This window comes from Panthera onca, chromosome E1 (genome assembly GCF_046562875.1).
Source record: "Panthera onca isolate mPanOnc1 chromosome E1, mPanOnc1 haplotype 2, whole genome shotgun sequence".
In the NCBI taxonomy this organism is placed as follows: Eukaryota; Metazoa; Chordata; class Mammalia; order Carnivora; family Felidae; genus Panthera; species Panthera onca.
In genome coordinates, this window is record NC_138352.1 from 26,790,917 (window position 1) to 26,805,679 (window position 14,763).

The 14,763-nt window shown below is 44.2% G+C and overlaps 1 protein-coding gene across 1 annotated transcript in view; it reads right to left on the bottom strand.

The window, feature by feature from the left end:
- Nucleotides 1-1,280: 1,280 nt before the first annotated feature.
- The window catches only part of LOC132687104 (multidrug and toxin extrusion protein 2-like), a 57,827-nt gene continuing 44,344 nt past the window's right edge, over nucleotides 1,281-14,763 (bottom strand). Inside the window, exons 13-17 of the mRNA XM_078437659.2 lie at nucleotides 11,144-11,213; nucleotides 9,833-9,965; nucleotides 3,337-3,431; nucleotides 2,253-2,307; nucleotides 1,281-1,950 (exon numbers count right to left, since the gene is read on the bottom strand). Coding sequence (XP_078293785.1) covers nucleotides 1,721-1,950; nucleotides 2,253-2,307; nucleotides 3,337-3,431; nucleotides 9,833-9,965; nucleotides 11,144-11,213 — 583 coding nt within the window. The 3' untranslated portion in view covers nucleotides 1,281-1,720. The remainder of the gene's footprint in view (nucleotides 1,951-2,252; nucleotides 2,308-3,336; nucleotides 3,432-9,832; nucleotides 9,966-11,143; nucleotides 11,214-14,763) is intronic.

Below are 14,763 nucleotides of genomic sequence, written 5' to 3' on the forward strand. Positions count from 1 at the left end.
ATCAAAATGAAGACTTTTCTGTGAAACAGAGGACACCGTCAAGGAAGTGAAAATACAACCTACTGAATGGGAGAAAAGACTCACGGATCTTACATCTGACAAGGGTCTAGTATCCAGAATGCACATATGTGAAACTCTTAACAACTCAACAATAGAAAGACAACTCAATTCAAAAATGGGCAAAGTCCGTGGAGGTGGGGGCGGGGGCGTTGCCTGGGTGGTTCAGTTGGTTAAGCATCTGACTTGATTTCCAGCTCACGTCATGATCTCACAGTTGGTGGGATCGAGCCCTGCATTGGGCTCCTCGCCGACAGCACCAGGCCTGCTCGGGATCCTCTCTCTCTCCCTCTCTTTCTGCCCCTCCCCTGCTTGCCCACACACACTCGCTCAGAATAAACAAACTTAAAAAAATCATGGGCAAAGGACTTGAACAAACATTTCTCCAAAGAAGACAGACAGCTAGACAACCCAATGAAAAGATACTCAACACCATTTGTCATCTGCATTTGAAATGGAAACTAAAACCACAGTGAGACACTTCACAGCCACTCAGATGGTATCATAGTTAAAAAAAAAAACAACACAAAATCACAAGAGTATGAAATGTACAAAATGCCACTGAATTATACACCTCAACTGGTTCGTTTCATGTTATGTGAATTTCAGCTCAAAAGTTTTCCTGTCTTATTCTATAGCATCCTGTCCTAGATCACGGTTGCAATATTTGGTATTGGCCCTTTGAGGATGTAAGTTTTCTTTCCCTATAAAAGTCTTGCACTCTGGCTCATCCGGTGGGTTTCGTGGAGGGAATCCCCAATATTAGTAATGTTTTTTAGGATTTTCTATTTGGGCTGCTCAAACTCCCCATAGAGACCCTAAAAATCTGCTTGGATGGGAGCAGCTGTAACTGCCAGCATTTGGGGAGCTGAGCAGCAGAAGAGAACAGATGTTGATTCTTTAATAGGAAAGTTGCCACAAAAAAAATGTGTTCAAAAGCCGAAAACTAAAAGTTATCATTTAGATAGATTTTATAATATCATTAGCACACACTGAAAAAAAAATTTTATTTATCTTGAGAGAGAGAGAGAGAGAGACAGATCATAAGTTGGGGAGGGACAGAGAGAGGGGGAAACACAGAATCTGAAGCAGGCTCCAGGCTCCAAGCTGTCAGCACAGAGCCCGATGCGGGGCTCGAACTCACGAACCGCGAGATCACCACCTGGGCCAAAGTTGGACGCTTAACCGACTGAGCCACCCAGGCACCCCCACGTCAGCACACGTTTTCAATTTTAAGGTGTTTATTTTATAAAAGTTTATACGGCAATACCTGAGACAGCACTTGAACAGGCACTTAACACTCACTAACAAGATTAAATACGATAACCTAGAAATACAAACAAAACTGGATCAGCAATCAAGTTTAGAGGGCAACGAATTTCCCAAAAGAAAGAAGATATTCAATGTAAGAGTACAGAACACTTAGGGCAGGGAATATCAAATCCACAGACTTATCACCCATGATAGAGTTAATGTTCAGGAGAAACTTAGAACTCCTTTCGTGATCTTCAACAGGATAGTGCAGATTCTCGGGATAACTCAGAAAACATCACTGATATCCTTTCCATCCACAACTGGGAGGTCACCTCCCGGGCTTCAGATATCACAATAATTACCATGTCTAGTGTGTGGGCTGCTGCTAATTCTTCTATTTTAGCCAGGCTCACTGAAAAACTCTTATTAAAATTCCTGCTAAGAGGGCAGCAACAGCAACAGCTAGAGCCATTCCACGATAGAAAATCAGCTGCTTCACTGTCAAAACATCCCCAACGGTGGCCACCGCATACTGATTGTTTTCTTCTATCACCATTAGCTGGAGGGTCTGGCTCTCGGATCTGACGATAGCAGGTAAAATCACTTCATCGGTGACTTCTTTTTCCAACACAGGCAGATCTGATTGCAGAGAACAGTGGAGTATACACTTACGTAGGGGGTTCAGAAATAAAGGGATATTATGGGAAGTTGCACAAGAATGCATCGTAAACGATGCCGTCAGTTACCGGCTGGTATGTGTGAAGTTACGTGAAGAACGTTTCACAGGAGAACCCAGAGTGGATCTCCCCGTTCTAATAATGGCACAGACAAGGTTTATTATGCGAGAGAGCAGGCTCTCATAAACTAAGCAACTCTGGCCACGCTAACCCGTTTCAGGCTCTCGAGGCAGAGCGAGTGCACTAGACCATGTCCTCTGTTACCTGTTGCTGCAGGCGTGGCCTCTTTGATCCCTTTCACGCCAGCTCGAACCTGTGCCTGAGAACAAGCGGCACGTAAGTGGACAAAGCGTAAGTCAGGTTAGGCTAGTACTCGTGTTAAAACTTCACGCAAGCTATTGCTAAAGGTTTCCACCATCCAGCACGGTCCTTTTTGGGCCTGAAATGCCGGTGACGATACGATGTAACACTCAACAACCACTCTTCTCCCCAGTGCTCTGCTCACAAGAATGTGAAAAGCTACCCGCTGCTCTAGTTGCAAATGTAACATTTTTTGCACCGTGCACGTCAGTGTTCCTAAGCACTGATGTGAGGAAGAAAGTCTAAAGGCAAACGGTGCTATCACATAGAGGGTAGTTTAGGGCCCAACTTAATACCCTGTACACTTTACTTCCTCCACGAATCACACTGCGCTACGGAAGACATCACACATCACGATGAGGAAAGCCAAAGCCGGGAGAAACCTGGAGGGGGGACAAGAGGTAAGCAGGGACGCTTGGCGCACCCGAGCTCATCCTCCCGTCTCCTCATCGGTGACACCGCCCCTAAGCCGGCCCCCCGCCCATCCCATCTCAGGCCTCGACAGAATAAACGGGGCTCACAGTTCGACACGGCGATGCCCACTGAGTCAAGAGCCTGTCCTCTCCGTGCAGGGTATGGCTCTGCCCCACCTACTTCCCACCGATCACAGACGCTCAGCATACGGACAACACGGACCAAAAATGTCGGTAGAAAGAGGCCTAAAAACGCGCAACAACTCAGTGTAAGTAGGGGGAAGAGACGACTACTCTCCTAAGGACTGTGATACGAAAACAGCAAAATATTTCCTAAGCTAATTCCTTGCTGTTGTTGTTGAGCCCTAGTCAGCGGATCCTGCACCGGCCCTACACTCAGAGGAAAATGCGCGGAGATGGGATGTTCGTGGCCCCTAACTGTCACCTTAGACCCTCTTCACGGGTCAAAGGGAGCCACGCCGCCCGTGGCATTCTCGGCATTCTGACCCGCGAAGAGTCCTTCCGGTGCCGCGCGACCGGGCAAGAGCCACGCTTCTCCAAGGACACGCTCTTACCTGCTCCGCAACTCTCTCCCAGTCTGTCCTCCAGACGAGCACCAGGTAGAACAGGGCTTGAAAGAAGACACAGACTATCAATCCAGACCAGAGACCTAGGGATGGAGGGTGAGAGTCACGGCCCAGAGGTCCTCCAGTTCCGCTCCCGTCGTCATTAACGTGCTTCCCAAACTTCTGGGTCTACACGATAAGCTGCGGTGAAAATAACTCCCCCGAAACGGAGATAATTACGGGCCAGGATTAGACTCAAGCTCACCGCGGGTGGATCGGTGGCAAGCGACGGACCCACGAAGAGTGAAAACGGCACGAGCCTGTTCGCCGCTTCATACGTTGACTGTTTAACAAGCATTTACTGGCTTTGTTTGTGCCGGGCGCTGCCTGAAGTGCTGTGTCTAACACAGAACCGAACAGGCTGACGGGATCACTGCCCTCGTGGAGCTTCTGTGCCGCTGGGGGAGACACAGGGCAAACAAGGGAGCAAACGTGACGGCTGGCAGGGCGGTGAGGGCCGTGGGAGACGCTGGGCAGAGCGCTGGAGGGGTGGCCTGCGGCCCAGGGGCAGGGAGACGGGCAGGTGGCCTCGAGGGCGAGGAGCCCTCTGTGACAGTGACAGGACAGGCCCTGCAGGCGGAGGGAAGAGCAGGCCTGGCCCAGGGGAAACCGGCCCGCAAGTCCCAGGAGCAGGAAGGCCAGTTGGGAAGGAGCAGGGGAGCCAGGGAGTGGAGGGGAGAAGGTCAGGGAAGCAGGACATGATGATGGGCATCTGGGCCCGGAAAGATCGGGGTTTGATTCCAACTCTAATGGGAACCACTGAAGGGCTTAAGACTGGTGTGTGCATCTGTGGATGTGAGACCTGAGGTTTTCAGAAGCCCACTTTGGGTTTTTCTGTTTTTTAATGTTTATTTATTTAAAGAGAGAGAGAACCAGTGGGGGAGGGGGAGAGAGGGAGAGGGAGGGAGACAGAGAACCCCACATAGGCTCCCTGCTCAGCACAAAGCCAGATGCGGGGCTCAATCCCACGACGGTGAGATCATCATGGAGCTGATATCCAGAGTTGGACGCTTTACTGACTGAGCCCCCCAGGCAGCTTGCAGAAGCCCATTTCGAAAAAGATCTCTCCAACTGCTGTGTGGAAAAGCTTATTGAGAATATAAAGGGATCCATGAAAAAAAATGATAATGCCAACTATTTATGAGAAGAAACTATTTAAGCCACTTAAATAGCATTGTGTACCAAAGTAGGTATTTCGTACCAATAATTTCACTATGAAGCAAGCTGCGGAGGGAGGAGTTGGAACATGGTATAAACTGGGAGCTGGAATACTAATTCATTCATTCCGTGTCTGGGGCCCCACACTAGGGAAAAGCACAGTGAGGCTGGTCCTCTGTAGACTCATGCTGATTAAAACTTCCCTTCAGTTGAGAATTAGGTGGACGGGCAGTTTACACACTTTGATCAAGTGATTACATTCCTAGGAACCCGTCCTTAAGGAAAGATTCAGAAACGTTAGTAACTCATATGCCTACGATGCTCATCACAATCTTATTTATACAGAGAAGCAGTTTAAGTGTCCACTATCGGGAGCATTAAGGAAATGATGCAAGGAAATATTAGAGGTCCTAAAACCACGTCTTTAACACAGAATAGGGGAAAATCACACATTCAGTACAACCCTGCATTTGTGAAAAATAGAAAAAATACCGGAATAAAAAACAATTTTAAAATACTGAAATAAAATACACTGAACGCCTCTGCCATTATATCAAGGCAGTGTAATAAAAGGTAATTTAATTGTTTACACTTAATGTATTTTCCCAACATTTCCATGCCATTAAAGTATAATTTTAATAATTTAAAAGTATCTTGGGGACACTGGGTGGCTCAGTTAGGCATCTGACTTGATTTCAGCTCAGGTCATGATCTCATGGTTGTGAGACTGAGCCCCACGTTGGGCTCTGTGCTGAGTGTGGAGCCTGCCTGGGATTCTCTCTTCTCTCTCTCTTTCTCCTCTCTCTCTCCTTTTCCCTCTACACCTCCCCCTTGTGCACTCTAAAATAAATAAACAAAATCTTTAAAAGGTATTTAACAAACCTGAGAACCCACTACGTACAATTATAAAAAGCGTATTAGTGGACAAAAAAAAATGAGGGAAATCTGACATGTTGCTTACTCTAAAGGAGCTTAGAGTCTAATAAGAGCGCTTTTGTGTGTTTTGTTTTTTTAAGTAAAGCTGAATCGTAAAGCCCCAGCAGCTTATTAAGGGCAGCGGCTCTTGCGATTTGGTTGAACAGTATTTTCTCTGGTGATTAGGACAGTGCTTGGTAGCACTAGGAGAGAGTAATAAATATCTGGCAGTCGTGCGTCCCAAATAGAGAATGAAGCCCAGCCTAACTAACGTTAATCAAATACCCCACAGGCCCCCAGCCTGTACCTGTCATTAAAAACATAGGTGACATTGAAGACAGTTCCTCATTAAGCCACCAAGTAACATTTCCAACAAGTAAGATAAACTAAGCACCTGTTTGTGTGGACACAGGGAGGCTCTTATGATAGCTAGAAGATGAAAATTTCGCAGAGAATAAAGAGCAGACTCAAAATTTTTACATAGTAAAAATGTACTGGTTGACTACAGAAAAAAAGGAGCTATCTGAATACGTACTAAAGCATTCAGTCAATCCTCTAATTAGACTATTTTTTTTTTCTTAAGGAAAATAAAATTCAGGCCTGGTGGCTCAGTCGCATAAGCGTCCGATTCTCGATCTGGTTGGGATTCTCTCTCCCTCCCTCTCTGCCCCTCCCTGCTCATGCTCGCTCGTTCACTCTTAAAAAAATACACATTCAAAAATAAAATTCACTGTTACTGAAAGCTAAAGATACAGATGTGAATATATATGTAGAAAACACGTATAACAACTTACCCCAAAGCACATGATAGATTATTTTGTACAATCCTATACATTTAGAATCTTGATAAAGGATATAATTTCCAAAAAAAAAAAAAAAATAATAATAATAATTTGCTAAAAGAGAGAGAGACAACATGCACCACCAAGGAGGCAAATTATCTGGGTTCAAATCCTTTCTCATCACTTACTATCTGTGGGACAAATTACTTAAACTCTTCAAGTTTTAGCTCCTTCATGTTTAGAATGGAACTTGTGGGAAATATCTTATGTGGTCATCATCTAAACTTAAGTGACATTATATATACAAAAGGTTAGCATAAAAGCTCTTTATGAATATGGTCTCACACCGTATGAATTTCAGTTTTTTAGTTTTTAAACTTGAAAATAAAAGTACTGTAGAAGAATATAGAAAAATGTTAAAACTGTATAAGTTCTTTCCACAATAGTAAGGCAGGAAAAAGGAAATAAAATCCATTAAAATTAGAAAGGCAGGCAAGAATATACAACGGGGAAAAGAAAAGTCTTTTTTGGGGAGCACCTGACTGGCTTAGTCAGTAGAGCATGCAACTCTTTATGTCAGGGCTGTGAGTTTGAGCCCCACATTTGGTGTAGACATTACTTAAAAATAAAATCTTAAACAGAAAACACATTTTTAATAAATGGTGTTGGGAAAACTAGACAGCTACATGAAAATGAATGAAACTAGACCACTTTCTTACACCATTCACAAAAATAAACTTAAAATGGCTTAAAGGCCTAAATGTGAGACCCAAACCATAAATCTCCTTATAGAAAACATAAGCAGTAATCTCTTAGACATATTTATGGATATCTCTCCTCAGGCAAGGAAAACAAAAGCAAAAACCATTGGGACTCGACCAAAAGAAAAAGCTTTATTAGCACAGCAAAAGAGCCCATCAAAAACCACAAAGGCAATCTACCAAACGGGAAAAAGATATTTGCAAATGATGTATCTGGTAAGGGGGTAATACCAAAAAAATATAAAGAACTTCTGTAACTCAACACCAGGAAAAAAAAAATCTGGTTAAAAAATGATCAGAGAACCTGAATAGACATTTTTCCAAAGAAGGCATACAGATGGCCAACAGACACATGAAAAGGTCACTAATCACCAGGAAAATGCAAACCAAAACCATGAGACATCACCAGTCAAAATGGCTAGAAAAAAACAGTAAAAAAAAAAAAAAAAAGGCAAGAAATAAAGTGTTGGTGAGCCTGTAGAGAAAAGGGAACGTCATGCACTGCTGGTGGGAATGCAAATCTGTGCAGCCACTCAGGGAAACAGTACGAAGGTTCCTCCAAAAAGTAAACACAGAATTATCCTATGATCCAACAATCTCACTTCCGGGTATTTACCCAAAGAAAACAAAAACACTAATTTAAAAAGATATATGCACCCCTATGTTTATTGCAGCATTATTTGTAACAGCGAAGATATGGAGGCAACCCAGTGTCCATCAATAGATGGACGGATAAAGAACATGTGATATATATACACACAATGCAATATTATTCAGCCATTAAAAAGAATGAAATCTTGCCATTTGCAACAGCATAGACAGAGCTAGAGAGCACAATGCTAAGCAAAATAAGTCAGATTAAGACAAATATAGGATCTCACTCACATGTGGAACTTAAGTTATGAAACAAGTGAGCAAAGGAAAAAGAAAAAGAAATAAACTAAGAAATAGATTCTTAATTATAGAGAACAAGCTGATGGTTACCAAGGGGAGGTGAGTTAGAGAGATGGGGGAAATAGGTGATGGTGATTACAGAGTACACTTACCACAATGAAAAAGGTAAAATTTAAAAATTAGAAAAGGAGTAAAATTATTTAATTATGACTTGATTCAATACATAGAAAATCTTTAAAAATCCACACACAGGAAAATGGGGGGGAAAGAACAGTTTGTGGGTTTGAGCCCCGCATCCAGCTCTGTGCTGACAGCTCAGAGCCTGGAGCCTGCTTCAGATTCTTGTCTCCCTCTCTCTATCTCTCTCTCTGCCCCTCCCTGGCTTGTGTGCTCCCTCTCTCTCTCTCTCTCTCTCTCTCTCTCTCTCTCTCTCAAAACTAAATAAATAACTTAGAAACATTTTTTTTAATTCACACACACAACAATACTACAGCTAATAAATTCAGTAAACTTACATAGTCAACACACAAAATTAGTTGTGGTTTAAAATACCATCAATGAACAATCTGAAAAGGAAATTAAGAAAATAGTTCTAGGGGCGCCTGGGTTGCTCAGTCAGCTGAGCGTCTGACTCTTGATTTCAGCTCAGGTCATGATCCCAAGGGTCATGGGATCGAGCCCTGCCTCCGTGCTCCACACAGCGCCTGCTTAAGATTCTCATTCTCTCTCTCTCTCCCTCTGCCCCTATCCCCTACTTGTGCTCTCTCTAAGATATCAATAAAAAAATTATATTCACAATAGCATCCAAAAGAATAAAATATCTAGGAATAAATTTAACCAAGGAAGCAAAAAACATTGAAAACTACAAAACGTTGCTGTAAGAAATTAAAGACCTAAATAAATGGAAATCCTGTGTTCATGGACTGGAGGACTGAAGATTGCAATATTCTCTCCAAAGCAGTCTGTAGATTCAATGCAATCCTGATAAAAATTCTAATGGCCTTTTTGCAAAAAATGGAAAACCTGACCCTCAAATTTATATGGAATATTCCAAGGGTCCCCAAATAGCCAAAACAAAATTAAAAAAAGAACAAGGTTGCAAGGCTTACACTTCCTGATTTCAAAACAGTAAGTTTTGTAGTAAACACAGCTACAGTAATCCAGAAGAGAGTCGTACTGGTTTAGACAGAGAGACCAGTGGAGAGGAACAGAGTCCAGAAATAAACTCCTACGTCCGTGGCCAACTAATTTTCAACAAGTGTGCCAAGATCATTCAGTGGGGAAAGAACACTTTTTCAGTAAATGGTGTTCACTTCATCTAGGTAATTCATCATGTCTCGGGTCTGAAGCTAACACATTACTACCTTCGGGCAAGCCAGTTCTGGCGAGTCCGTCAAGGCTCAGATGTCCCCTCCAACCAGTGAGGGAACTCACAGGTGCTCACAGGACCCAGTTCTTCTCGCCTGCAGTACTGAATCCAAATGGAATTACCGTGTAATTACTTAATCTTGGTCTCATCCTGAGGACACAGATCATGTCTACTTTTTTCAAGACTACCTTTCCAGGGTTTTGGTACAGACAAGGCAGAGGAGTAACTATTTTGAGAGAAAACAATTCCACAGGGGCTACTTATCAGTCAACTATTTTTTTTTTTAAGTTTATTTATTTTCGAGAGAGAGAGAGAGAGAGAGCTAGAAAGCATGAAAGGCAGAGAGAGAGAATCTCAGGCAGGTTCCACACCACCAACGTGGAGCCCGATGTGGGGCTCGAACTCACGAACCGTGAGATCACGACCTGAGCCGAAATCAAGAGTGGGATGCTGAACCGCCTGAGCCACCCAGGGGCCCCTTAGGTCAGCTAATTTATATCTCAAGCAGCTTATCTTAATATGACAAATGAGATTCAAGGTTAATCACTGAGGAATCAAAAACATACCTACTATCCCAAGTTTTGCGGCAAACATCAGAGATACTCCAATGGGAAAACCAAACACGTAATAACCGATGGCGTTCATGATAGCACCGATCTTTTGTTTTCCTGTACCTCGCAGGATTCCACCACAGGTGCCCTGAAGAGAGGAATACCAAGACCACCATTACAGCCGTGTACCTACCCTCGTGTCAGGTTCGTGAGGAATATTACATTAATACATCCCAGGTTTGGATGTGATCACACAGTTCTATCTCAAAACAAGAACTGCACGTTACGTAAGAGATAAAAACGTTTTGCTTCTAAAGTTATGTTAATGACAATAAGCTATAGCGGCTTTCATCAGAAACCCACAGGTAATGTTATTAAAATCTTTGCTTAAAAATATTTTGTAAGTGTATGATTAAAAAAAAAAAAAAGTTTAAGGTTCACTGATGGAAATCTCAGCAGAAACTAGTCTGATACCATGGCTGAAAAACAGGAATGGGACCATGGGCTTCAAAAATGCCCAGAGTCAGAGTGGTGGCAACCATCGTTCTCTTCCACACTGTTCTTACCACAGCTGGTATTCAATCGGGTATCACACCTTCAGACTGGTAACAATAAAACGGAAGAAACTCCTTGGGGGAAAAAGAAAGATGGCAAACGGACCTAGAAATCAAGTCATGAGGGCTAACTGCTGAAATTGGGAAGACGACTCAAGGCATGATTCCAGGGTATAGCAGAAGGATCTTCAAACTCCTACAAACCCACAGAAGATCAGCCTAGAGAAAGACTTTCTCGTGGTCAGGGTCAACTCGAAGGTGGCCTGGCCTGCCATGGACAATACAGTAGATACGGGCCTGCTCATGTGGCTAAGAGCCACACAGGGCATTCAGGCCCCAGATAAAGAGGAGGCTGGATAGCTCTGGTCTCTTCTACCTTGAGATGTTATACTCTAGCGTCACCCATCTTTCCCACAAACGGTGAAGAATGCTTGCGGCAAGGGGCGCCTGGGTGGCTCAGTCGGTTAAGCTCTGACTTGGCTCAGGTCATGATCTCACGGTTCGTTGAGTTCGAGCCCCTCGCCGGGCTCTGTGCTGACGGCTCGGAGCCGGCTTCGGATTCTGTGTCTTCCTCTCTCCCTCTCCCTCCCTGACTAGTGCTCTGTCTCTGTCTCTCAAAAATAATGTTAAAAAAAAAAAAAAAAAAAAGAACGCTTGTGGCAAGAACTCTCTGTTCTCAAGGATGAAATCGCATATTTAATTCAAAACTAGAAACGCAAAACAAATCTTGCTATGCATATTAGGTGGGGGTAAAATCACTCCAGGTACTCACTGCAAGGGCATCAAATAGATGAAAGGGAGCAAAAATAGGCATCGCTTGGCTCACAAGGTAAATAATATCTCTGTGGGAGGAAAAGAAAGTGGTCAGTGACCCCAAAATTACATTTAAGTGGAGTATATTAATTACTACTGATCTGACAAACCTAACTAACGGATCAGTAATTCACTGAAAACACAACTTTTCTATTTGACAAAACGAGTACCCAATAAAACCTCACTAAATTTTCTTAGTTAGAATCGAGAGTAAAAGGGGCATGGCCTAGGCTGTCACTATAGAGAATAATTCTTTTTTTTTTTTTTTAATGTTTATTTATTTTTCAAGGAAAGAGAGACAGGGCGTGAGCAGGGGAGGGGCAGAGAAAGAGGGAGGCACGGAATCTGAATCAGGCTCCAGCCTCCAAGCCGTCAGCACAGAGCCTGATGTGGGGCTCGAACCCCACGAACCGCGAGATCATGACCTGAACCCAAGTCGGTTGCTTAACCGACTAAGCCACCCAGGTTCCCCTAGAGGATAATTCTTAAAGTTTTGCTTAGGAGTATAAAAACGTGCAGGTTGGAAAAAAAAATGTTTCAGCCTATGGCTGGTAATCTTCCTCTGTGAATGGGACACTTCCTCAAAGATGGAGGTGAAGGCCAGTGTTCACACAGGAAACACTTGCCCCCTCATGGATCCTCTGAACTCTGAATGTGGTAGAAGGTCCGTCTGGGGAGGGATGACAGTGGGGATACTGGGACTCTGGAGAGAGACACAGCAGAGCTGGAGGGGTCTGAAGACCTGCAGACGGGGGCGCCTGGGGGGCTCAGTTGGTTAAGCATCCAATTTTGGCTCAGGTCAGGATCTCAGAGCTTGAGTTCCAGCCCTGCGTCGGGCTCTGTGCTGACAGTTCTGAGCCTGGAGCTCATTTCGTCTCCCTCTCTCTCTCTCTCTCTCTCTCTCTGCCCCTTCCCTGCTCATGCTCTGTCTCTCAAAAGTAAATACACATTTGAAAAACAAAAACAAAAAAGAGGGAGCCAATGTGGTTGGAATACATGAAACAGGCTATCGTACTCTCCCCAAAGGAAGTTTTCTGCTTCCCTCCCATTCGCCTTAAAGGGGAAGGTTGCTGGTCAACAGGTACCACCAATACAGACAAAGCCTGCAGTCAGCCCTCTCACCAGAGGAGAGACCTCTCTGGAATAGATCCATAGGACTGTGAAGTTGCCTCATGGTACACTATCCCTACTAATCAAAATCGTCTTTCATTCAAATACAGACATTAGCCCAGTGTTCACCGGACTCGGAAGAAAATCAACAGCCCGCACACAAAAAGGACAGACCCAAATGAGCATGCAGAACAGGTGACACAAAAGCCACCACCGAATCCAAGGAACAAGGAGTAAATCGGGGGGGAAAAATGAAACAAAAAAATATGACCATTACAGGAAAACATTCTGTTTGAAGACTGAATAATGAGACAGACATGGCAAAATACTAAATCTCAATTTGAAAGGTAAAGTTGAAGAAATGACCCCAAGCACAGAGGAGGAGAGAAGAGACAAGTCAGATTCATCCAGAAGTTCTACCATTTATATAAATATCCCAGAGCTAAAGAAAAATTCAGCACTTCGGACTGAGTCTACAAAGTGCCACACCAAATAAAAGAAAAAATATTCACCTATGCCTAAGCATGTGCAAAGACACAAATAACATCTGGAAGATTTCCAGGAAAAAAAAAAAACTAACCTACAATATGGATTAAGAGTCAGATTAGGGGGCATCTGGGTGGCTCATTCAGTTAAGTGTCCGACTTCGGCTCAGCTTGTGATCTCGCGATCTGGGGGTTCGAGCCCCATGTCGGGCTCTGTGCTGACAGCTCGGAGCCCGGAGCCTGCTTCGGATTCTGTGTCTCCCTCTCTCTCTGACCCTTCCCAGCTCATGCTCTGTCTCTCTCTCTCTCTCTCTCTCTTTCAAAAATAAAAACATCTAAAAAATTATATTAAAAAAAAAGTCAGATTAGTATGCAAAGTCTATATCCAGATGACATGACGGAAGCTGATGGAGGAGGAAGCTCCAAGAATCAATCCTTTTACCAAAACAATGATTGAACTGGCCAGAAATGTCAAAATCAACCATTTTCACAACTCTGGAGTCGAGCTGAAAACTTGAAGCACGCAGTGCTTCATGAAGAATGAGCCTAGTAAGTATCCATGAATCCTGGGGTTTCACAGACTAGCTACCGCTTCCTGTCCCCTGGTCCCATGGCAGGCAGGTGTAGGGATGGCTGCCTGCATTCCTGGTGTGGCTAGTTGGTGGCATGTTGGACAATAAGGATCTCGTGCTCCAAAAGTCAGAGTTGTGGGTTTTGATCTCCTTGGCGGTTCACTACGGGCCCAGCACAGAGGCCGCTTCCCACGCAGTGCCTGTCAGATAATTGAGAGAGACAGAACTTTTTAAAAATGTTCTTTTCTTATTGGATCAAGGCATTTGAGGAAATCTGCCGGGCCACTGGCTCACTGAGGAGACAACAGACACCACACACGACAAGCAACATAGTCTTTGTAAAACAAAAAACAAAACCAAAAAAAAATGGTTTGGAAAAATCACTAAGCAAACGGGACAAATGCAGAACAGCAATGCCTGAGGAGGGAGGAGAACCTAATCTCCAGAGCTATTGTGTTACAATATTCAGAATGTCATTTCAACATAAAATTACAAAGCACACAAAGAAGGCATGGCCCATTCGCGGGAAAAAAAGAAAACTGTCAGAAACCGGCAAATATGGTCAGAATCCATTTTTTTCGGATTCTAGACATTAACCAACGGCTTGCGGTGACCTGGGGAGTGCTTCCTCAAGGGAAGCTGCCGAGTCTTGGTAGTAACAGCGATGTCTGTGGTGTTGCCACTGACCTGAGTACCATCCCCGGCTCCCAGCTCAGCAGTAACCTTGATAAGTAACAGTCCCTATTTCCAGGACTGGAGGAGGAAGAAGGAGCGGAAGCTTTTCAAAGCTTCATTCCCAAGGAACAGCCATTATTTTGCACAGAGACCACCTGTCAGGTTGTTCCTCAAAAGACTCCCCTTGAAACGCTGTCTTTATTTCTCTGGACTCAAACCTGGCCAGTGCTCCAGCTGGCCTCTGAGAGATGTCTGCAGGCAAATGTTTTAGGTGCTTCTGCCTGAAGCACTGGATAAGAGTTGGCACAAACAAGACTAACCGACAAGCTCGGCAGGAAAGGCTGGGCAAGGAGACATCCATAGGGGCTTCAAAGCTCTGACGCGTCCCTGGGAATCTAAAAGGCCACACGCAGGCATATGACTGGGTATGTGCTCAAGAAAGACCGGAGAGGGCCTAAGCTCTCACCTCTGGCTGAACTTGAGGCTCCGCACAGGCAGGAAATGAGGGCGAAGGCCAAGCTGTAAACTGCCTGGCCGAGTGCTGAAGGCTACCCTGATACACGCACAGAGAGCCCCTCTGCAGAGTGGGAGGTAAGTGGGATGCATGTAGCTAAGGAAATTTGGTCCAGTAATTAGCCGATCAGCAAGCTAATGCAACAGAGACTTTAGTGGCCACACCGGACAAAAAATACAGACTTCACCAAATTAGTTCATAAAAGCCACTAAGCCAGCAAGCG